The sequence below is a fragment of the Thamnophis elegans genome, chromosome 4 (genome assembly GCF_009769535.1).
Source record: "Thamnophis elegans isolate rThaEle1 chromosome 4, rThaEle1.pri, whole genome shotgun sequence".
NCBI lineage: Eukaryota > Metazoa > Chordata > Lepidosauria > Squamata > Colubridae > Thamnophis > Thamnophis elegans.
In genome coordinates this window covers 57,758,891-57,783,041 of record NC_045544.1, presented here as the reverse complement: position 1 = coordinate 57,783,041, position 24,151 = coordinate 57,758,891, and the positions used below count along the sequence as shown (strand labels likewise).

The following is a 24,151-nucleotide window of genomic DNA, read 5'->3' as shown; positions in this document are numbered from 1 at the left end:
TCCAAACAATCTCATTCTTATTATATTGCACTATATATCACAATGTAAGGGCCCAATTTTCTAACTCCTTATCTGGTGAATAATTCAGTTCTGATTTATGCTTAGTTATTTTTTTATCAGTTCAGTGAATATCTGTTTCCTCAATATTGCTATATTATATTATAAAGTCTGTTAAACTAGGTACACATGACTGCCTCAATGACCCAGTTATAATTTGTTGTCTTGATTTTATTTATAAAAGAAACTGTCTAATTTTTTAAATTATTTGTTAAGTCACAGAATTTTGATTAGCAACCATAATGAAGGTTTTACTAATGATTAAATCAGTATGTGTCAAAACTGATTAAACTTGAAATCCTTAAATAATCTGAAATGATCAAATCGAAATTGTAGCACATAACATCAAAAGAGATTAGTATGAATTTATTCAGACAATGTTGGTCTCGCAGGTAGACCATATGGGGAAACACTATACAAAGAGCTAATTCTACTTTATTACAAGGCTACATTGACAATCTTGCAAATTTCCTTCTGTTTCTTTTTACAGATTAGTAAAACAGATTAGTTAGGGCAGATTCTTAGTGGACTAGTGGGCAAGATGCAACTTTAGCTATTTACCATTAGAATAAGCTTGACATATTCTAACATGTCCTGAATATCCTTAATGATGTTAAGTGTTTGAAAATCAATTAATTTATATTTCAGTGCAAATATTCCCAATACATATAATTAAAATATAAACAAATAAAAAGACCCCTCACCAATCACGACAATCAATAACATTTCCTATATGGTCAAAAACATCTGATTCCTGCCAGAAGGCTATTCTGAAGAATAGGCACTGCCCGTGAAAACTACAATTGCCTTCTAGCTCCACCTCCCCCCCCCCCCCCATTAACTTCACAGAAGTGGGGAACAAGCATTTGTTTTTCTTAAGATCACTTTATCAGTAAGGTCAATTTTAGCTGATATTTACAGTCCTGGAGTCAATTAGCACCAAGCCACAAATGGTTTTCTGCATAAAAACAAGAACACTAAATTGCATCCAGAAGCTTATCAGGAACCAATATGAGCTCAGTCATATCACACATTTCTAGCAAGGTATTGGCTAAGTTCTCCAAACTTCACGCTTAACACTGCCCTTTGATAAATCCTATCAGTATGTAGCTGGAAGTAATGTTCATACCTCTCTGTGCCTCTTCCTACCCTCAAAATTGTATAATGGACTAAAACTAAACCTACTTTAGCTTTAACCGCTGCTGTTAGCCAAGAAAACAATGTTTTTTTCCCATTCTTCTCTAATGCAGTCTAATGTCAGTTCGTTTTAAAATTTAAAAGAACAGACGCAAGGTAGACACTTTCACTATAAAGCATTTTAACCTCAATTTCCAAGTTTCAATCTGTACTTTTATTATTTACAGCCTGAATAAGGGAATGTATTCTATAGTACGTACATGTTCAGATCATTCAAATAAAGCACAACACTCACTTTGTTTGGACCACCTAAGGAACACGAAATTGTTTCCAGTAAGTGTGGGTGGAGTGTGGGAAGGCGAAAATGATACTTGCTGTATCACGCCATGATACTTGCTGTATCAGTTTTAATTAAACATGTCCATAGAGTTGTGAGAATTAAGACTGAAGAAGCAAATTAAAGCAGAAATATGTTATTTTGATATTTCCAAAAAGTATGGAGTGATTATTCTTTATTCTGCTTCTGTAAAAAGTGGTAGATGCTAGTTTAAATGTAGGATAAAATGTATCATTCATGAAACATAAAAGGAAATGAAAGCTGTTCAATCATTTTTCTTTCTTTAATTATCTGAAGTAATTTGCTTTAAATCAAATATGTATATGTATATGTATATGTATATGTATATGCATATGTATATATATATATATATATATATATATATATATATATTTGCTGAATTAAAGTACCCTCTTCCTATATGACACTTAAAGAGGAGAAAAAACAGGAAATGGTGATTTTTATAGCAATCTCAATAGGACTTAGACTTACAGTATATACTGCTTCATAGTGCTTCACAGTACTCTCTAAGCGGTTCACAGAGTCAGCATATTGCCCCCCCCCCCAAAAAAAAACAACAACTCGGAAGGATGGAAGGCTGAGTCCACCTTGAGTCTGTCAGGATCGAAGTCCTGGTAGAGTTAGCCTGCAATACTGCATTTTAACCACTGTGCCACCAAGGCTCATCAACTCTGTTTTCCACTTGTGCTCTCCAGAAAGCTATTTAGAGACCAGGAGTTTAAGAATAAGCAAGAGTAGAAGATGGAGATTGAGTGTTTCAGTTCAGTTCAAACTCTTGGATTTTTATATACTTTTTAATTCTGAATCTTTGCTATTTATTTTCATGTACTCGTAGAAATGAAATGGTATGTTCCTTTAATTTAAAGGATGTTTGGTATGTTCAAATAATTTAAAATTATTTGTATTGCATTATTGCAAAACACTTTTTCAATCTTTGCAATTCTATTCATTACAATCTGCAATCTGCAATGAATAAACCATGAAGAAATAAAAATGTAATAAGGAAACTTCTGAAACAGAATGAGAGGAAACTGAGACACTTAAGGATTAAATAAAATTCCTTTTCCCTCTTCCAGTAGCTAAAACCTCCAGATGTCATGCCCTTCATGAAAGGAAACTCAAAATCATAATTCAGGAATATTATAGTTTTTAACATAACTTAGTCCACCCTATCAATAACGATTTCTTTACATCTTAAAGTAGGGGGGAAAATCCAGCAAAGTTTTCCAATATAACAAATAAGTGTATGATAAAATAAACAAACTTTACTTCCCAGTTGTTGGAACTATGACTCATATATAAACCTGTATCTAGAAGTGCATTCTTTTCTCAATGCTCACTTACTTTCTACATAAATATCTGTTTGAGAGTTTTATCTAGTATCATCACCATGCTGACCAAACTGTTATTTTTCCAAAATCTCAGATAATTGCATGAAACACTATTTAGGGCATGAAATTGTATAAAAAATGAAATGCCAGTGAAACTTAAAAGGATTTTGCTGAGTATATACTCAGCAGTTATCTAATAAATAACAGGATGATACATACCCATCTTGTTATTCTATTTCAGGGTAAACAGTGTTATTCCAAATGTAAAGAAAGATTAAAATGTACTTTAAAGGGGTTAAAGGCAGGAAGTAAAAAAGGGAAAAATCTAATTAAACAGGGCATGTATAGGCTATGGGAGGCTTGTAGAGTGCTCATGGGGCTGGGGGGGGGGGGAACAAGCAAAAAATGGCCTGTTCTTCACTCATTTTTGCCCTCCCCAGCCTTCAGGAGCACTTTTCAGGGGCCCCCAAACCCTCTGCACGTCCATTTTTGCTATGGAGGCGGAGTTTCGGGAGGCCAAAAATGCTGTATTCAGTATATAAGACACACCCATATTTTCACCCTTGGGGAGGGGGGAGGGGCATCTTACACTCTGAAAAATATGGTAATCATATATTAAGCTTCATTTTCAGAATGGTCTTTAACTACATTTTAAACTAAACTAAATTAAGCCATTTGATTGCTGTAAAGGAGATACTGAAATCATTTTTTTAACCAATTTATTTTGCCATTTAAATCAAATGTATTATCTGTGATCATTGTCTACTACATTGTAAAATTAACAGTTGATCATTCAGTTAGATGTAGATTTTGCATAAAGTACAGGAAGTCATTGACTTACAACAGTTCATTTAGTGACCATTCAAAGTTACAACTGCACTGAAAAAAGCGACTTATGACCATTTTTCACATTTATGACTGTTGTAGCATTCCCACAGTCACAAGATGAAAATTCAGATGTTTGGCAATTGACTCATATTCATGACGGCTGCACTGTCCCAGAATCATGTGATTACTTTTGCAATCTTCTGCCCAGGAAAGTCAATGAGGAAGCCAGATCCACTTAACTGGGTCGCTAATTTAACACCGCAGTGATTCACTTAACAGCAATGGTAAGAAAGGTAGTAAAATGGGGCAAAATTCACTTAACAAATATCTCACTTAGCAACAGAAATTTTAGGCTCAATTGTGGTCATAAGTCAATGACTATCTGTAACAGAAAATTTAGACAGATTTAAAGTAACAGAGTCAAGAATATCTGAAAGTAAAAATAGTAAGTTAAATTGATCAGAATGATTAGAAAATCTACTAAAATATGGGCTTAACTGGCATTTAAGACAGAGAAATAAAATGAGAAAAGAGAGACTGCAACAGACCTTCTGTGTTACCTATTTGCCTTTCTAGATCTGCTGCTTCTTCTGGTGTTGCACGAGGCAGGACTCCAGGATCACTGAAACTAGTACGTAGCAAGGTCCCCATAACAAAAAAGAACAGAATGGCTCCAACTACAGGAATTGCAGGTGTAATCTTCTCAGATAAATACGGACAACTGTAAAATAAGGAAAATAAAACATTAAGAATAAGGCCATTTAAAAAATAGTAAGTACCCACAACTTATCTTGCCGGGAATGGGGTGAAGAACTGCTTCAAAACCATCTATATTAATACTCATTTCAGCAAAAACTCAGAAAATCTGCTCGGATTTCACTTTGTCCTCACTTGTACTGTACCTAAAAAAAAAAACCATAATATTTTCAATTTTTATACCAACACTTATACCACTGTTCAAACAGACAACCAACCTACCTAGAACTAAGGAGAAATTTCCTGACAGAACAAGTGAGCTGTGGGTGCTCAAACACTGGGGATTTTTAAGAAGACTTTGGACAATCATTTGTCTGAAATAGTATAAAGTTTCCTTCTTGAGCAGGGGATTGGACTAGAAGATCTCAACTCTGTTTTTCTGTTATACCTTGACAAAAAGTTCTACCTGTCAATTGCAAAATGCCTTACTACTTGAATGTTCACATATACTATTCTGATATATTACAACATCCTAGGTTCTTTGGAAGAACTCAGTATGTGTGAAGGCCAACACCAGCTAAAGAACTGGCAGTTGTAATTTCACATTGTTGTGAACAGATAATAATAATTCAGCACCATCAGACATCTCTGCCTATACCAGGTTCTTGGGAAGGACTTGATATGTGGATGAGAATGCAGTCTAAATATCTGACTATGTGACCAATCTTAATAATACAGTAATAAATTTACCAACATAGTATCAGATTTAACTTTAAAACTCAAGAGAGATTTCAACCAAGTATTTGAAAAATGTAATTTGTACTTTTCATTCAGTTAGAACTTTAATTTTGTTCATAAGTTACCAATATAGTTGTGACTAATATTTACAATAAAATCCAAAATATGAAATGAATGCCTTTAACAGGGTGGATTTGATTTAAATCAAGTTGATTTAAATCACAGTTTAAATCATGATTTAAATCACTAGTAAAAAGCCTTGATTTAAATCAACTCAATTTAAATCATAATTTTTAAAGAGCAATTGTCATTTCTGTCCCACAGCGGCTCCTCCTCTGACCCACTATTGACTCACTGACAGTACCATTCACTTCAATGGGACGGCTAGTGATGCGGCAGTGACACAACAAGGTGAGAGAAATGGCAGCAGCAGGTGAATGGATGCCCGCTACAGGCGCTTCCACTGAAATTACAGGTACTCTTTAATATTATATTTATAAGCTGCTAAGGTTTCACTTTCATTTATACTGCTTGTCCTTCTTCTTCACACTTAGAGCCTGGTGGTACAGATGCATTTCTCTTCAAACAATCATACAATTTGTTGTGTACATACTGTAATTTTGCAAAACAATGGGATAAAGGAATATTCCTGAACTTTATTTTATTATTTATTTCATGGTTACTGTGAAATAGTGTGAATGCATTAATGCAGTGCAAGTTATCTTAGCTTGTAGAGCTTGGATTCACTGAATGAGTTTACCAAAAATGTAAATATTGCAGAATATACAGCCTTATGCTAATAACTAAGCTCCATTTCATGTTGAATAAACTAAATCATTAATGCACCTTAAATAGAAAATTATCTTTAGATAGATTTTTACTCCAAAAGCATTTTATTAAAATAAACTTGATAAAAATAAAAAAATCGGATTTAAATAAAAAATCCAATTTTTTTTTTAAATCATTGATTTTTAACCATCCTGGCATTTAATATATTAAATTGAGGTAAATCCATTTCCATAGCTTATATAAAATTAATTAACATTAAAAACTATCTAAGTACAGAATCATCTCATCCGTTTTAATATCAGCTGTAAAAATGTGACATTTGCTATTTTGATTTATATTACATTATGCTTCATGAAGTGTTATGCCAATTTGCAGTAAGAAAAGCCCTTTGCTATGTTTATACTGACATTTTTAAACTTGATTTTAAAAATAGTTTTACAAATGGTTTTTTTTATCTTGCAAGCAAGCATGGTTTTCAATTTAAAAAAATCAAAATTCTGATATTGCCTATATCAGACATATTGTCTAACAATAATTAGACAGTTGTCTAATTGTCTAATTCAGACAATTGTCTGAAAACCAGATCAGGAGATTATTCTTATCAAATTCTATTTGCTAAATATGGTCAACCTGTAAAGAGTTTATGGCAACATGCAATTTTTTCCTGGATATCAAGCATTTGAAATCTCAGCACATTGCTTAGTATGCAAGTCAGTGATTTTGTATAACAGGAAATGGATAACATGTGCAGAAGATTTATAAATATTTCTGTTTAGATAAACAAGGTCAAGTCCAAAATGAATGAATTAATCACAACAATCATACATGCCAGATGTTTCTAAACATTCATTTTGGCTACGTTATCCATGTTAGTTATGCCTAATTCAGGAAAAGGCAAACAAACTGCATCTGTTGAATCCATGATACGGAAAGGAGGTGAAATAAGTATAGAATGGGAATTCCATTTTCTTTCCTTATTTTTCTCTCTCTCCTCTCTCTCTCTCTCTCTCTCTCTCTCATACTATACAAGAATTTTGAACAAACGTACATAATATGCTGCAAATGCATTTTAATATTGAATCATTTTTCCTCACTCCATTTTGTTCTCGGCTACAATTCCTTCTCATACATTCTCTTATTGGGAAACAAACAAATGTTAGGACGTTCAGATACTCCCTAACTCACCCAAGTATCCCATTGAGTAAATAGCAATAGTACTTAGACTTGCTTCACAGTGCTTTTACAGCCCTAAGCAATTTACAGTTTCAGCATATTGCCCCCAACAATCTGGGTCCTCATTTTACTGACCTCGGAAGGATGGAAGGCTGAGTCAAACTTGAGCTGGTGAGGATCGAACCCCTGGCAGTCAGTAGAATTAGCCTGCAATACTGCATCTAGCCAATGCACCACCATGGCTCATAAACTTTTAGTATGCAGGACCATAGTATATCTTGTTTACAGCTATTAAGTATATACCATAAACGCTCTTATTGCCATGACCTACATCAATAATAGGCACCAATTTTTATTTAATTTGTTTGTAAAATGTATTAGCCGCTCATCTTGCCACACACTAATTACGAGTTTTGAACCTAGGCAATGAGCTAACTTACAGAATATCTCCAAAATTTGGACCCACAATTTCCAATGGAATGAATTTGTGAAAGTTCTGGCTACTGCTACCCTGCTGAGCTGCTGCTACAGTCATGTGGTCTTTAATTTCAAAGTTCTGTGACAGTTTCTCATACAGTCTTGCAGTCGTTACCTCCCTCCACCACTTAGCAGAATTGGCCTGGCTGCTGCAAAAGGGTTTCTGATACTGTTTGCCAGATTTCCTCAAGGAAAATCAATGGGAAAGTATGCAGGAAGTTAGGAATCACTTCTGCTCTCACTGCTTTTTTTGCCCACTATTGATCATTCCATTTCTCTGTTGAGGTAAGGAGATATCTCTGAAATTATGACTCAAGGAGGTATAGGTTGTCTAGTCTGTCATGAAACCTGCCAGGTTAGAAAGCTCCAAACTTTTAATATTGACATGGTTGTTATAGCTTTGCACTAAAATTGTTAAAAAGTATTTTCCTTCAATATTTTCTTATTTCTGTAAATAATTTTGCCATTTCTGAAATAATTTCTGGGATATATATTAAGATCTGAAGCCAAGAATTAATGTTGAGATACTGGCAAGTCTAACTTTTCACAACTTATATTCTTATCAACAGGAAAAAAAACAGTTTTCCAGGAAGGCTGGATATTGATTTGGTTGCTACTTTAAAAAAATATGCAAATCATATAGCTTTAATAAATGAAAATGAATTTTAAAATACCATGCTTCAAGTTTAAATCAGCATTAAAATGCCATGTGTACTTATGTATTATTTTGAAGTAAGTAGTTGATTCAACAAGGTTCACAATAAATATATCCAACTGTCCAACTGATTCAGTTTTCAGATAATTACCGTATTTATCGGCGTATAACACGCAGTTTTAAAACTAAAATTGTAAGCTGAAACCCTGCCTGCGTGTTATACGCCGATACTGCGCGTTATACGCCGGGTCCACTGTTCCCTCTAAGGTGCGCGGCCGCAAGAAACCCCCGCGCAGAGGTTTCTAACTCCCGCGCAGAGGTTTCTTTCAAAGCAAACGTGGGGAAGTCCTTTGCAGGCAGCTAGAACTGGCTGCCTGCAAAGGACCTTCCCAAACTTGTTTCAGCGGCAGCTCTCAGCCTGGCGGCAGCGTCACACAGACTGTGGAAGGAGGGGGAGGAGGAGGGAACTAAAGAGAGCTTTTACCGAGTCTGCGCCCCACAGCCAGGACTGTCCTTGCGCCCCTCAAGCCGCGTTTCTTCCCCGCAAAGCCCTTCGGGCAACCCGAGAGTTCCGCTTGACGCCAGAAGGGCTTTGCAGGAAGAAACGCGGCGTTTCTTCCTGCAAAGCCCTTCTGGCGCCAAAAGGAACTCTCGGGTTGCCCGAAGGGCTTTGCGGGGAAGAAACGCGGCTTGAGGGGCGCCAGGACAGTCCTGGCTGTGGGGCGCAGACTCGGTAAAAGCTCTCTTTAGTTCCCTCCTCCTCCTCCTCCTCCTCCTCCTTCTTTCTGGAGCCCCTTCCTCAAAGATTTGGTACCAAAGCAATGGCGGTGAGGAAGTTGTGTCTTTTGGATTTTGCACTGTTGTCTTTTCAATGGTTCTCAGACTGGTTGAACCTTTAGCAGCTGGGGTGATATTCTTTACTGTTAAGGTTACAATTGGATGTGTTGGACAAATCTTAAAAGATGAAACTTTTATTAAAACGTTTGACTTAACTAAAAACGTCTTCCTTTTTCTTCTTCTTCTTAAATATGATTTATTTATTTATTTTTACTTCAGAAGTTTGATGACCATTGTACAAACTAATCCAACCTAAATGTAGAGGAGGAGAAGAAGGGGGGGGGATTTAAAAAGAGCAGAGGAAAAAGAAAAGAAAGCATGAAGAAAACATAAAGAAAGGGATGGGAGGGAGGGAAGGAAGGAAGGCACTTTATGTTGAGGAGTTAATGTTATAATTCATGTTCTAATGTTATAAATTTTAATCCAACATTAAGTTCCGAGCTTCCAAGTCATTTATTTTTAATGAAAAAATTTTTTACTCAAATTTTTGTGTTAAAATGGGGGATGCGTGTTATACGCCGGTGCGTGTTATACGCCGATAAATACGGTAGTAAACAGATATATTTTTTTATTAAACTTTTTCTACAAGGCACACAGGGAATGATAACAGAATATTTTACATATTACATTTTATAGCCCCCTTAAAAAGAAAAGCCTTTCTCTGGGTTCTGAGCCCCATTTCGTCTCAAAACAGATCTAAACATTCAGAATAACTAAAATATTTTTGAGTAGTTGTTAGAGCATTGTAAACTATCATTTCAATATATGATACTATCTTCCTTGCATAATGTTTTAAGAAAAATAGGTATTTTTGCATTTTTCATAAACGTATAGGGCAAAACATCATTTATGTAACAAAATAAATCTAATAAAATTTATTAAAAAGGATTAACTGCTTAATAACTAGCTGATAAGGCAATAACTATACAAATTTTGAGACACTGGGGGACAATTTCACAATCGCAGTTCTTAGATGAGCGTGAATGACTGGGTAGAAAGTTTGGAAAATATGACCTGAAGAGAAAAAAGATATTAAGAATTTACCTATCTAATATTCTTCAAGGTATTCTTAACATTTACCAATTGCAAATAACAGTGAAATCCATATTATGTGAGAGCATTTCTGGTCTTGCACAACACTTTGTTCTGCATTTTATTGCCCTCAATACATTCTAAGTAAATTCCAAATTTTATGAAACAAACTTTGGAAGCAGGCTTCTGGGGAAGGTATGGTGAACTGAAGACTGCTTTGCAAAAACAGAGCCAATGACCACAGCAAACACTGGTGAGTAGACTAGTTCCTTGTTATCTCTCTGAACAAGGAAAAATGGTGATTACCCACATGTGCTCCATACATCTGCTCTTCATGAGGAGACTATGGGATAGTGATTTTTCACTGGTTTGAGCACTAGGAGAAGATAGGATCAGGTATTCTGTTCACAACCTCAACTAAGACTTTTAAAGGGCACTAACTTCACAAATCTCACTTTCTAATTACTTTCAGAAATTGCACCTTAACTACTTATAAGCTATTAGAGATCTTTGGAATGACAAGTTTGAACATATCAGATGAGTCTGCTTTAAATCCTGAATGAAACAAAACTTTACCTAAAAGCTTAAAAATCGGAAATAAACAACAAAAAGCTAAATAACATTTTGAAGTTATAAATGATAACATTTATTTCATTTATTTATTTAGTTCAGATAAAATTGTAACATTGGAATTTTTACAGTAAGATTTTGAAATGAATTATAAAATACAAACATCTTGTGAAATAAAACCTGTTTTGCTTTTTATAAGATACAACACAAATAAATTATTTCACTTATTTTTTTAAACTGAACACTAGAGAGGATTTTAGATAGATTTTAGGGAGAGAAAAGATATACAGGCCTTCAAAATAGTTATGACAATAGCTGAAGGAGACCTTTGAAGAATGGAATCAGAAAATAGTAATCACAATATCAACATCAATAATGACGCCTGCTTCTATATCTAGACTATGTCCAAAAGATGTCATTGAAGAAATGTCAGATGTAGAACAAGTTTTATCAGACAAGATAGATACAGTATTGAAAGTGGATTTATAGCTGACAAGTCAAAATAATGATTTAGAAAAGATGCTTTACTGATCTATTAAAGTGGCTGAGGTTTTAAAATTTAAAAATAAAATACAGTTGACAAACTAAAAGAGGAACTAGGGCAATTCTTTCCTAATGGATTTACATAAGAGTGTTGTTAAAGTCTTGAAGGATAGGATAGAACAAAAAAGAAATGGAGAAAAATCAAATCCTATGACAATATTTGAACAAATTAAAGATTAAGACTATTAGATGTAAAAGGAGAAATATGTTTATTTGAGCAATATAAAATGAATTATATGGTTACTTTTGGCTATCCTTTTTGGACTTTCTGCTGACATCAATACTGAAACGTTTTATGGATTTATTTATAGATAAGAGATGGTATACAGGTGAAAGAAAGAAATATTTATAATAATAGAGTCTGAGAGTTACTAAATTTATATTTGTGATGAAGGTTGGAAGTAATTTATTATCTTTTTACAAGTATATTCTTCCTTTTCTTTTTTCTTGAACTTTTAACTGCTATTTTATTTTTTTCTTTTAAGTTTAATTTATGTTGTTTTATTATTACAATTAAAATTCTTATCTTAATCAAAATTTTATACACACAAATAATACAGGCATTTTTTTAGCAAGAATGATTAATTTGACAGTACCTAAGCATATTTAGTAAAGCTGTGATTTATTTCCTTATGTAAGTAGTTCCCTTCATAAATCTCTTTAGTTCATTTTGTAAGCTTGCCTCTCTAGTGACATCAATTCCTTATCTGAGCAGTATTCTATATAAATGGTACAGCTTTTAAATGCCACAGAGTATTTATTTGGTGGAAGCAGTTCAATGTCTTATAGTTAGTATAGGTAGTCCTTGGTTCTGATTGTCCCAGTATCCCTGTGGCCATGTGACTTTAATCTGGGTATTAGGCAACTGGCTTGCTCTTACGACGGTTGCAGTGTACCAGTGTCACATGATCATGATTTGCAATCTTTCCTGGTGGCTTCCTATAAGCAAAGTCAATGAGGAAGCCAGTTGGGAAGATTACAAGTTGCTTGGGTAAGTCTCCCTACACACACAACTTCCCGAAGTTTGCTATGCTCATGCTGTGATTCCCTGGTCACTCATTCCCCACCTCCACCATACAGCAGCCATTCCAGCCAGTCTATGCTGACTGGTCACCCACACACCCCTCACTCTCTCCCTCTCTCCCTCTCTCTCTGCAACAGCAAGGCACCTGGGAGAAGTGCAAGGATTGCTGTTGTTAAGCAATGTGATCATGTAACATTTTGATTTATAACTGGGAAGGAGAAAAATTATAGTGATGTAATATTTCACAAGGGTATTTAAGAAACATTCTTATAGAGGTTGTTAAGCAATGTGGTCATGTAACATTGTGATTTATAACTGGGAAGGAGAGTCTGAAAAATTATAGTGATGTAATATTTCACAAGAGTATTTAAGAGACTTTCTTATACGGAAGAAATAAAAGTATAAAAAATTATACAGAATATTAGATGCTACATGGCCATTGCAGTGTCCCAAAAACATTTTATATAAAAATATAATGGCTTTAGCTTATAATTTCAGATGCTGTTTTGTAACATTTGCCTAAAGCAACTTCCTCTAATAAACTGTAACTTGCTATTAAAGTCTAAATTATCTCATTCAAGAAAAATAATTGTCCTCCTTCCTGCTTGTAATATCAAAAGCAACAGCAAAAGACTGAATCAATTTCCCTGATGTCCATCATGTCTTCCTAAAAACTCTTCAAGAAAAGCATAAGCAAAAGGTCAGCATCCGTAGTCTAAATAATTCTATTATTCAGTTGAATGAATTCTCCATCATGTTTGGTACACCACCTCACTATGCACTACAGTAAGAAAAAAAGCAGGAAAATGTGGACTCCATTCTGCATCTTAGCACAGTAATCTTAGATTCATAAAGAATCTAAAACATATTCTGAATACTCAGACGGATGATAAATAGAATTATATAACATTAAAACTCTATGATTAATTAACATTTAGCTTCTAAAAAAAGCATTTTCTTTGGACAGTTCAGTAGTTATTTCTAGAACAAAATTTCACAAATTTCTTCTCATGACCTCCACTGACATTTCAATCACTGAACACTCTTATAATGGCTGTACATTTGTATTAAGGAGTAGTATTCACTTTCTTTCTCATAAATATGATCAGATTATAAAAAAATGTCCTCAGCCAATTCTGCTGGCATCCAAACATAACCACCAGAGAACAAAATGTATTATAGATCTGAATAAACCTGGAAAACATTTTATTAATAAATGTAAATTCACGCTGAAGGCATTCAGGCAATTTTTTTAAAAAAAATATAAGAATTTGAATATATGCTACTTGCATAATTATTTAGTCGTTAATACCCACTCAGGATTTGGATTGGCTGCAGCAATATCTCAGAGCTTGCTTTAAGACAAGGTAAGTTTATAGAATCAAATGGTAAGTTCAGTATTGTAATATAATTAACTACTTCAGAGCCACTAACATACTTTAAATTTTTGTTTCCACATAATTGGAGAACCATGAAATGAACATGTAATTTTACCACTTGACTATCAATTTATACATGATTGCTGGGAGATCCAACATAATGCCTGAGGGTTTCTTTTCTTGATGATCTCCAGATTATCAGTCCCAACCATTTTTTCAGTTGTTAAGAAAAAAAGGGAAAATGCAAGCACCAGCCTAAGACACCGTTTTTATTTTCTAGAATATTTATAGGCCTCATTATGGACAAAAAATATTAAAAATTGAAGTGGGAAAAAACCCCATTTTTTTCACTGCAAAAAAAAAGACAAATGTAGAAGGGGGGATACAGAAGTAATGCTAGAAAATGATAAACAAGATAAATCCCCAACAATCTGATATTGAGTATTTTACCATTGGTCATACCTACACAGCAGCCATGTTGTCTAACTGGATTCACTTTTATCTAGTTTTAGGAGTTGTGTGGAGAACTAATCAAGTTTTAAGTTATATTTTTGCAGAAATATTAAAAAATTAATACGGTTCACACACATTGCATAGTGTTTTTAATAATATTTAAGAAAATAATTATATTTGTTACTGAAAGTTGTTAAACAACATTCTTCTGATACAATGCCATGTCAAAAGTCAATTACATTGCATTCAGCGCATTTATTATTTTAATAAAAGGAATGCAAACAATAAAAATGGGAAAAATATTAATATGGACAACAAAATAGAAATACAAGTATATTTAAAATGATCAGGGAAGTTGCTTAGTCACTGGTTGAGAGGATAACTATATATAATATTGTATAAAATGTAGTAATTTAAAGGCTAAACTGAAGAGAAATCTAATTAACTCTTTCCTTCTGTTTTCATTGCTGACAGAATCTATCCATTAATGAATGTTCCACCCATAGAACAGAGTCAATCTATTGCTGCACTACAATGTGATTGCATTAAAAAAAATAAAAAAAAATATTTTTTAAAAAAATCCATAAAATGATAAATTCTTTACTGACTAACTGAAGCAAATGTTTGATTTTGGTGTAATGTTAACAAATAAACTTCATTTTTTCAGAAGAAACTGACTGGGAACCAGTCATTACATCAATAGTTATAAAATGATTATTTGGGTTATAGATTCAATTCTTTTTTTCCTGAAATACCAAGTTTATTATATTTATCCATTGCATTAAGATAGAATCTTACAACTGTAGAATTGTGTGGCCAGATTCTATCTCTATAATAGAACTGAGCATTCTGTATCTCAGAATAGATGATGTCCCCAGCTTTTTTTTTAAATTGAGACTTATTCCCATTCTGATCATACAGAAAATTTGGCTATGGAAGAATTATTTCTTAATTATTACTGTTAGGAACACAAGAAAATTTGAGTAAATGTAGCTCACCTAAAAATAAACATTGAATGTAAATATTTAGACATGTACATACTTGAAACAAAAAAAAAGAAAGGTGTATAACATTTTAACCATCACTCACATCTAATTCCTTCTACCCAAATTTTCACCATAAAGTTTTACTTTCAGAAAGTGAACATTTTTATCAGTCCTATTTATTAGTAATAAGCTGATTTCATCAGCAAATTATAATATTAGCATGTAGCCGTAGCTCATCTGTTTTCTATATTAAAATTCAATATCTGTTCACTGCTTCCCCTACTTCTATCCTTCAGTACAGTGTGTCTTTATTGTCACAAATGAAATGCAACAAGCATGAAATCATGTCATGCTACCTCAACTAACTCAAGCCCATGATTAAGTAAACATTTAAACTATTTTCTCCCACTTCTGTTCTCACTATATCGTGTTACAATCATGACATTCTGAGACAAACCAAATCTTTCAAACCAATTTTAGAGGAATCGTTTTCTTTAAGTTGATCATGATATTGGCAGGAAAAAAAAGGCTTTTAAAGACCCCAATATAAGCCAGACATTAGTAACCAGCATGGTACATGTGACCTCCAAATCTGTCTTTCTATCTGCCTATCCATTTCACTTCCTTCCTGTTGACTTAAATTTTATTTGCGGGGCTTATTACTCCCTTCAATCAATCAATTCTGATTAGAGTGCTCTCCAAATCTATGATTTAAGACACAAGCTAAGTTTGTCATCCAGAGTGTTAGTCAAAACAGTCCAGTTCCCATGGCTTGATGAAACAATCAAGTATCCAGAGATTATAAAAACCTGGAGGAAAGAAGCCATCTGAGGTGATCCTATTCATGCAGAGGGACCAGTGAATGAAGCAGTGAAGAAATTAGGAAGTCTCACAATATGTTGGAATTTCCAATCAAAAGATTTCAGATAACAACACCAAAATATTTTGAGATCTTGTGAGATTTCACAGCTGTTTTTCATGCCACGATTGGAGTATAAATATGGACTGGCTTTAGGAGTTTGAGAGTGGGGGGCTGCAGTTTTACAGTGATTCTGTAAGATTTATCTGAATGAAATATACTAACATATAAAATCCCAGTTAGTTAGCAGCATCTTGTCAAACATGATTGGTGTCATGAAGTTAAGCAGAGTCAAACCAGATTAGGGGCCCAGTGCTGACAGCTAAACTGTGAAGTTGAAAAACATCTCTGAAGAAGGCATGGAAAACCACTTCATATTGTTTCCAAAAAAAAAAACCCAAACAAACTATAAAGCTACAAGGAGACAAGGCTGACTTAACTTTTATCACAAGATGGGTAACAAATTCAATTTAAGATATGGTTGTGTTAAAATTGTAATATGTAGTTTCCAATACAACTTATTTCAATGTAAAATCTATTCCCCCCTCACATAAAATAATAAAAAATATATACCATAATACATGACATTAAGCTTGATATGCATTCAAAGCCTTTATTAAAAAAATAAACCAAATGCTTTGCTTAATCTTTCCACCATTTGATAGTTTAGGTTTATACCAAGTTTGAAGGACAATCACTAAAAAAAGACAAAATAGGTAACAGTTTGCAATTATTTTAGGTCTGATAGATTTCAAAGAACATTGGACCATCCATGTGAACAACAGTCTCACTACCAATTAAATCTGATTCCTTCAAATTACCTCAAAACATATTTTATGAAGTTCAAAAGGTCTTTGTACACAAATTAAAACAATTATTAATTCCAAAATAATATACCTAATGCTGATGGCACCATATCCCCCCTAAAAGGATTAAATAGATTTGCTAGCAAGAGTTTAATGGTATAAAAATGTGTACTTCTTGAAGCCTCTGAAAAAAAAAACTATACACAGCATAGCAATTTGTCATCTGAAGTAGGGATTTATCTGGAAGGGAGGGAAAAACTGTCTAGGTAGTTCAATCTGACAATGCAGTTGTATAACTAGTTTAATTACTTACTTTGTTACAGTGGAGCTCAACAACCATATAAAAAGTATAGGATATGTAAAAAAAAGAGGCAACAATCCAAATAGCAATGTTGACACCTCCTGCATTTGTATATGCCCAATGAGAATTTGAGATCTGTCATACAGAAATTATATCAATACATTGAAGAGGAACATTTCTCTATTTTAAGAACCATTTCCTAACTATTGTAGAAATGTGGAGTTGTCCTAGATATCACAAAACTATTTGCACAGCGACCTGGATTGCAGCCCTTGTACTAACTAGAACTAAAAAGAAGCCATTATATATTCAACTAAAGTATGACAAAGAACAAATATTAACTGTATAACAGAAAATAGATATATCTGGATATGAAGGAGTGCTTTTTAAAATGTTGATGTTTAAAATAGGTACTTACATCTACCAACTATTTTCAAATTACATGTTTTTACTGTCTTTATTGTTGTTTGTAAATCAGCTGGAGTTATGGTGTATGGACAGAGGTTTTTATCTATGTATATATAGAAAATTGTTTTTTTAATCAACAAAACATGTAAACATCCAGAATTGTTTTCTTACCAAGTACTTTGTAACAGCATTAACCAGGAAGCAGATATTTAGCAAAAGGAAAGCAGTTTTTAGAACTCTAGCCTATGAAATTATAGGCTGTATCTTATGCAATATGAACAAGTTAATGTCTCCTGGTCACAGCAGTTCGAAAACATGAAAACGCAAGTAGATAGATAGAGCATTTCCATGTACCTCGGTGTGTAGTCATGCTGGCCACATGAACAGGGAATTTTTTTCAGCAACACAGGAGCCCTTGGCTAAGAAACAAAGATGAGCACTGCCCCCTGGAGTCTGACACAACTGGACAGGGGAAACCTTTACCTTTACCCATAAACACATTTATTCATTCTTCCATTCAATCATGTCCAGTTCTCAGAGACTGCCTGGACAAGTCCATGCAGCTTTCTTGGCAAGGTTTTTTCAGAAGCGATCTACCATTGCCTTTTTTCTACAGCTATCAGAAAGTGACTGGTCCAAGGTCACTCAGCTAGCTTCATGCCCAAGGCATGAAGGTAGGACTAGAACACAATACCTCCAAGTTTCCTTAACCACTACACCAAAATAGTTCTTATATACCATATATGTATGTAGGTATGTATGTGGGCATGAATTATGTGTGTGTAGATGATAGATAGATAGATAGATAGATAGATAGATAGATAGATAGATAGATAGATAGATAGATAGATAAATAGATAAATAGATAAATAGATAGATATTTTTCTTCCCTCAGCAGCAGTGAATTTGAAGCACACTATACATCCATAAATGCATATGAAATTATTTAAGTCATATATTAACAATATTTTTTAAATTAAAAGTTGATTCATCGTATAACACAATTATTTCAAAATGTTCAAAAACATTGAACAAGCATGAAATTTAAAAATATGAATAGTAGCTTTCAATTCTTAAAGTGATGAAATATATTACTATGCATTAATAAATTAATAAATAATCTTTAATAACTTTTAAACCATAGAAGGAACTGGGACTTTGCATAGCAACCTTTTAATAATGGCCCATACTTTGTGATTTCAGTCTTGTATGTTTACATATGGACAAGGTAACTTTTAACTAATATATCAATATTTAATAATTAACATTGTGATGTAGATATAAAATTATTTATTTTGGCAGGTCTCTTTTTTCTTACCATACAAGAGATACCAAAATATTCTGGCTCTGCACTAATGCTTCCGGGGCATATGCATGGCTCTGAAGTATGTAAAAGAAAAAAAGTCATTTCAAAGTATTTGAATTCTTGCTTCCCACTTTAAAAATTGAAAATATACACTACCTAGAATACTTCTACCTTGTTAGATAGCCTATGTGAGATTTTAAATATGTAGATTTTAATAACTATTAACAGTTTTCTTATATGCAGTTTCAAAATACTTTATATGTCAACCCAAAGGAAACTAGAAAAGCTTCCCTATGGTTATGCAACAAAAATATACCACAAAATGCTGTCTATATTTCCATACCTCACATTTATATGGAATTTCCACAATATTCATAGAAACTATCATTATAGTCTAGCCATTATACTAAGAATTTAATGAATTAGAGGAAAATAATTTACAGACTATTTAATATTAAGGCACTTCAACTGATAACAGTTTATGTCAGCACTTCCAATGAAAAAACATTAATATATACAGGTAGTTATTGCCTAATATGAGGGAAGACAAGACAATATAACATTTCAAGAAAAAAGTTTCCCAAATAATGGTAAGAGATAAAATAATGTCCATTATATGCAGATTCTTGGGCCTTTAACTGAAACATATAAAGCAGGCATATTATTTTTATTGGTTTATTAGTCTCTCGGTACTTCATTACAGCTACTAACAAAGTAGGACAAAATACAGTACAGGTAGTCTTCAACTTACAACAGTTCATTTAATGACCATTCAAAGTTACAATGGCACTGAAAAAATGACATAACTTTTTTCATACTTGTGACCATTGCAGCATCCCCATGGTCATGTGATCATGACATTTCACCACTGACTCATATTAAGCAATGTCCCAGGGTTATGTGATCCCCTTTTGTGACCTTTGTATAAGTAAAGTTAATGGGGAAGTCAGATTCACTTAACTCTGTTATTAATTTAACAACTGTTGTGATTCACTTAACTGTGGCAAGAAAGGTCATAAAATTCAGCAAAATTCACTTAATAACTGTTGCATTTAGCAGTTGTGATTGTAAGTTGAGGGCTACCTGTATTTTATTTTTCTCTTCCATTGAATAACTTTTCAAGTGAATTCTAAAGTAATTCATAAAATTCTATAGGGTACTCCTGAAGAAAATATTTTTCTCTGCACGGTACCTTGTTATCTGAAAAAGAAGCAACTGTTCTGAAAAATGTTGATTTTTTCTCTTTGAAGTAAATAAATTAAGGATGAATCTATGTTCAAAATAATAAACCAAAATTAATGAAACAAATTCCAGCAGCTGAATACTGCTTGCTTTGCTTCTTTCTGTTGGATCAATATGATTTTCTGATGATAAAGATTTGTTGTTAGATTGCTTATACCAGGGGTGTGAAACTGAAGGCCCGTGGGGTACTGAAAATAGCGAAGGACTGTCCTGCGGTACTTCTGCCAGAGAAAACAGGCTCCTGACAGGAGTCACGTCGAGCTGGCCATGCCCACCCTGGCACCCGAGGTTAAACACAACTCTGATGCGGCCCTCAAGTTTGACACCCCTGGCTCACACCATCATGTTTTAACATACAGATGACAGGGAAAAATATATCTGGGTGAACAAATATATAATCATTACTACTGTATATAAGAGCCACCGAAAAAAATGACCATCAACATATACTAATCATAATATAATCTGGGGCAACTTTCACCAACCACTATTCGGATGGAGATCATGATCTCTAAGAACTCTTTCAGTTCCTGCATAAAGAGTCGAGGTGGCGCAGTGGTTAAATGCAGCACTGCAGGCTACTTCAGCTGACTGCAGTTCTGCAGTTCGGCTGTTCAAATCTCACCGGTTCAGGGTTGACTCAGCCTTCCATCCTTCTGAGGTAGGTAAAATGAGGACCCGGATTGTTGTTGGGGGCAATATGCTGACTCTGTAAACCGCTTAGAGAGGGCTGGAAGCCCTATGAAGCGGTATATAAGTCTAACTGCTATTGCTATAAAGCACCAGACAGAAAATTTGTCTACATCCATGCAGTAACTAAAAAGGCAGGTTGGTTTATCAAAAACTAAATTTCAATAGCTTTGCCTTCTTTTTAATTACATCATTTTATAAATGAATATAAAATTAAAGACATTCTATTTTTATCTAACATTACAGGATTATGTAAAAAGCACACTCATTTATGTTTTCATTCTATAAAAAACTTGCTCTTGTAGAAAACCTCATCTGCAAGCAAGGAATTTCCCCCCCCCCCCAGAACAATCCAATAATAGTGCCACGTTGTACCAGTTAGGATGCTTGTTAGGATTATAGTCATAACTTCAGCTGCTACTCTTTTATGCCAAGTGTAAATAATGTATGTTTTTAAGTGAGGTGAGAAAAATCATAATGCATACCAGGAATTAAAATTTGGTACTTTATCATAATTAAATCAATACGTTGATACTGATACATTTTCCATGAACAGAAAATACATTCTAAACTATAGCTCATAATAAATTATCAGTAAAACAAATTATGCAAACATTTCAATCAATTATCAAGATTCACAATAAATGTAATTTCTGTTTTCTAGAATTTCTAGAATTCTTGCTTGCTGTTAGAAAATGTATTTATTATATATACTGGATAGCCTACATATACAAGCAGTCCTTGACTTATGATCACAATTGACCCCAAATTTATGTTGCTAAGCAAGACAGTTGTTAAGTGAGTTTTGCTCATTTTACAACCATTTTGCCACAGTTGTTGAGTAAACCACTGCTTTTGTTAAGTTAGTACCATGATTGTTAAGCAAATTTGGGTTTCCCATTGACTTTGCTTGTCAAAAGGGCACAAAAAAGGATCACATGACCCTGGGACACTTCAATTGTCATCAATATAAGTCAGTTGCCAAACATCTGACCATGTGGTGGTTCAATGGCCTTTGTGCTTTTGTAACTTCATAGTCACTAAGCAAATGGTTGTAAATTGAGGACTACCTGTATTAGAAAATTGTATATTTTTATTGCATCATATATAATACATACTCAAATGTCTGCAAAATAAATTTACAATGTATTAACTTTTCTCTGCTCTATTATTAGGAATATAACTTTGAGATATCAAGGATGTAACATATTGACATGTGCAAGTGCATTTAGAGAAAATATTATTTCCCCTTTTAAAAAGGGAACCTGTACTAATAACAGCACAGAGGGGCAAAAATAGAATAACAGTCAAGAAAAGGGGATATTATGAAATATCTTTACCCTAGTCAGTTTTATGTCTTCAGTGAGTTAGCAAGTTTGATACAAAACCCAAAATGATTGCATATTAGGTAGATCATATAAATGATATCCAATCCTACTATATAACTTAATGGATTATGCCTATTGATAAACTATTAATCTGATATATACAACTTTATAGAAAATTTGATTAGAGCGGGAGAAATATACAGAGTCTACACTGATTGTAGAAGTATTCTCAAGCATAAATAGCTAGTTGCCTTAATGGAACTTTATGAAATGACAAATTAGTAAATTTTTCAATGAACAGTAGTACTTTGAAATTCTGTATCATTTAAAAACTTTAGCATGACTTTTAAATTAGAGTTGAAATCTCAGCTGTCTACTCTAGACCATACCAAATTGACAATTATTCAACTTCAGAGTTTTCAAGAATTAAACATATAAATCATGAATGCAGTATAAATTACTTATACAACCTAGCATCAATTAGATACCTGAATTCTTGCATAGTTCTATTAGTAAGAAACAGGTTAAAAAAACTTTAATGGCACTTACTCAAATGCAAAAAAGAGTCCACTGGTAACCAAAATAAGAACAAATGTCAAGTAGAAGACTCCAGTCTGACGAGCCATCATGATCCTTCCATTGCAAAAAAATTTGTTTCTTCCAGGGAAAACCTCCCATTTTCTCTTGGAAATGCTTTTCTTCATATGGGGAGACTCCATGGGAGAAGAGGAGCTATGAGTGCTGATCTGACTGTATTCACAGTCTTTCATGGGTCCTCCAACACCACCACCAGGACTCATTAATGGAGAATAAGGAGGAACCCCCTCCAGCAACTCTTGCCTAAAACTTCTGTATACACTGTTGGGTGTTTTATTAAAACAAGTTCATCATGGCATTTTTAAATTCCCAATTCTCTGTTACAGATCTCAAAGCTGTCATTTATGAAATATAAGCACAGTAATTTTTCCCTTCTTCACAATGAAATAAAAACCAAAGTTGAAAGTGCATAATCATAGAATAAAATAGGAATGAAAAAGGCTTAGATATAAAACAGTTGTCAATTAAACATAGAACTTTATGATTTTAAGGCATTCTGCCTTTTGTTTTAAGAAACTGCTCAGTTTTACTGTTCCACTTTAAAGTACTTGGATCAAGTTTTGAGACAAGCAGTCTCTAATCAAAATCCTCCTCACAAAGATTTCTAAAAAAATTCTTAAAAGTAGAATTTGTATGAATTGTTCTGAACAAAAATCAACTCTAAGTGCAACAACTGAAAAAAAAACTATAACATCCAATTTTCTCCCACTATGGTCTTTTTCTTCTTCCTTCCAATGGCAAGAGATTAGTTCCTATTTTTTGTCATTATAAAAGGCAAAATAAAAATGTGGTCAGTGCCATCCCTGGAAAAAGGTGCAAGACATAGCAAGTTTCAAGCCAGTCTTCATTTTTTAAAATATACTACTATAAAAATATGCCAATTTCAAAGGAGGGGGGGATTCAAAAACCAAAGCAAAATACAGCCCTCCTCAGGCCACTTTATTACCGATTCAGCCTTGTCAGGTGAAAATAACTTCCAGTTTTAAGAGGTACTGGCTGGTATCTCTCCACTTTTCTCCTTCAAGCCACCGGAGACCCCAAATTGCGTTACACCACCGCAATCCTAGCCCCGACTTCCAGGAGAAAGGAGCAGCAGCAGCAACAGGAACCGTCGAAGAAAACGGCAAGGAGGGTTGGCTTTCTGCTTCTACTTTAATCTGGGCTTATTCCCTGCAACCAGCCGGAACAGAAGCAGCCACCTTCTCCCCCACTCACAACGCCAAGGGAAGAGAGGAGGTGTGCGGAGAAGCCACCTGAATCAAGGTGGCCGTCGCGGGACCACCCCCAGCAGCCTCTCCCGTCGCCGTCCAGGATCCACGCGGCCACACTCGAAAAGCAGCTGCAGGCGAGAGAAAGGCGGCGAGCCAGCGTTCACACACGCACCCTCTTCGCGGTTCCCTGCGAGGAAAAACACGGCCAATGTTCCGAGGAGGCAGAAGAAGCAAAGGCGGCAGCTTTCTTCTTCGGGAACGCTCCTTTTGAGAGAACCGGATCGGGATCACTCAGCACGGTGGGGGCGGCGGCAGGCGCAACCCCCGGGGCAGCAGCCGC

The 24,151-nt window shown here is 34.2% G+C and overlaps 1 protein-coding gene across 5 annotated transcripts in view; it reads right to left on the bottom strand.

The window, feature by feature from the left end:
* Positions 1-23,668, bottom strand: part of ZDHHC14 (zinc finger DHHC-type palmitoyltransferase 14) — a 59,266-nt gene extending 35,598 nt beyond the window's left edge. For 3 of the 5 annotated variants that reach the window (XM_032215505.1, XM_032215507.1, XM_032215509.1), the window contains exons 1-2: positions 22,553-23,668; positions 4,260-4,432 (exon numbers count right to left, since the gene is read on the bottom strand). In XM_032215505.1, the coding sequence (XP_032071396.1) occupies positions 4,260-4,432; positions 22,553-22,803 (424 nt within the window). In that variant the 5' untranslated portion in view covers positions 22,804-23,668. The remainder of the gene's footprint in view (positions 1-4,259; positions 4,433-22,552) is intronic. The other 2 variants (XM_032215506.1, XM_032215508.1) reach the window with 1 other exon arrangement.
* Positions 23,669-24,151: the final 483 nt, after the last annotated feature.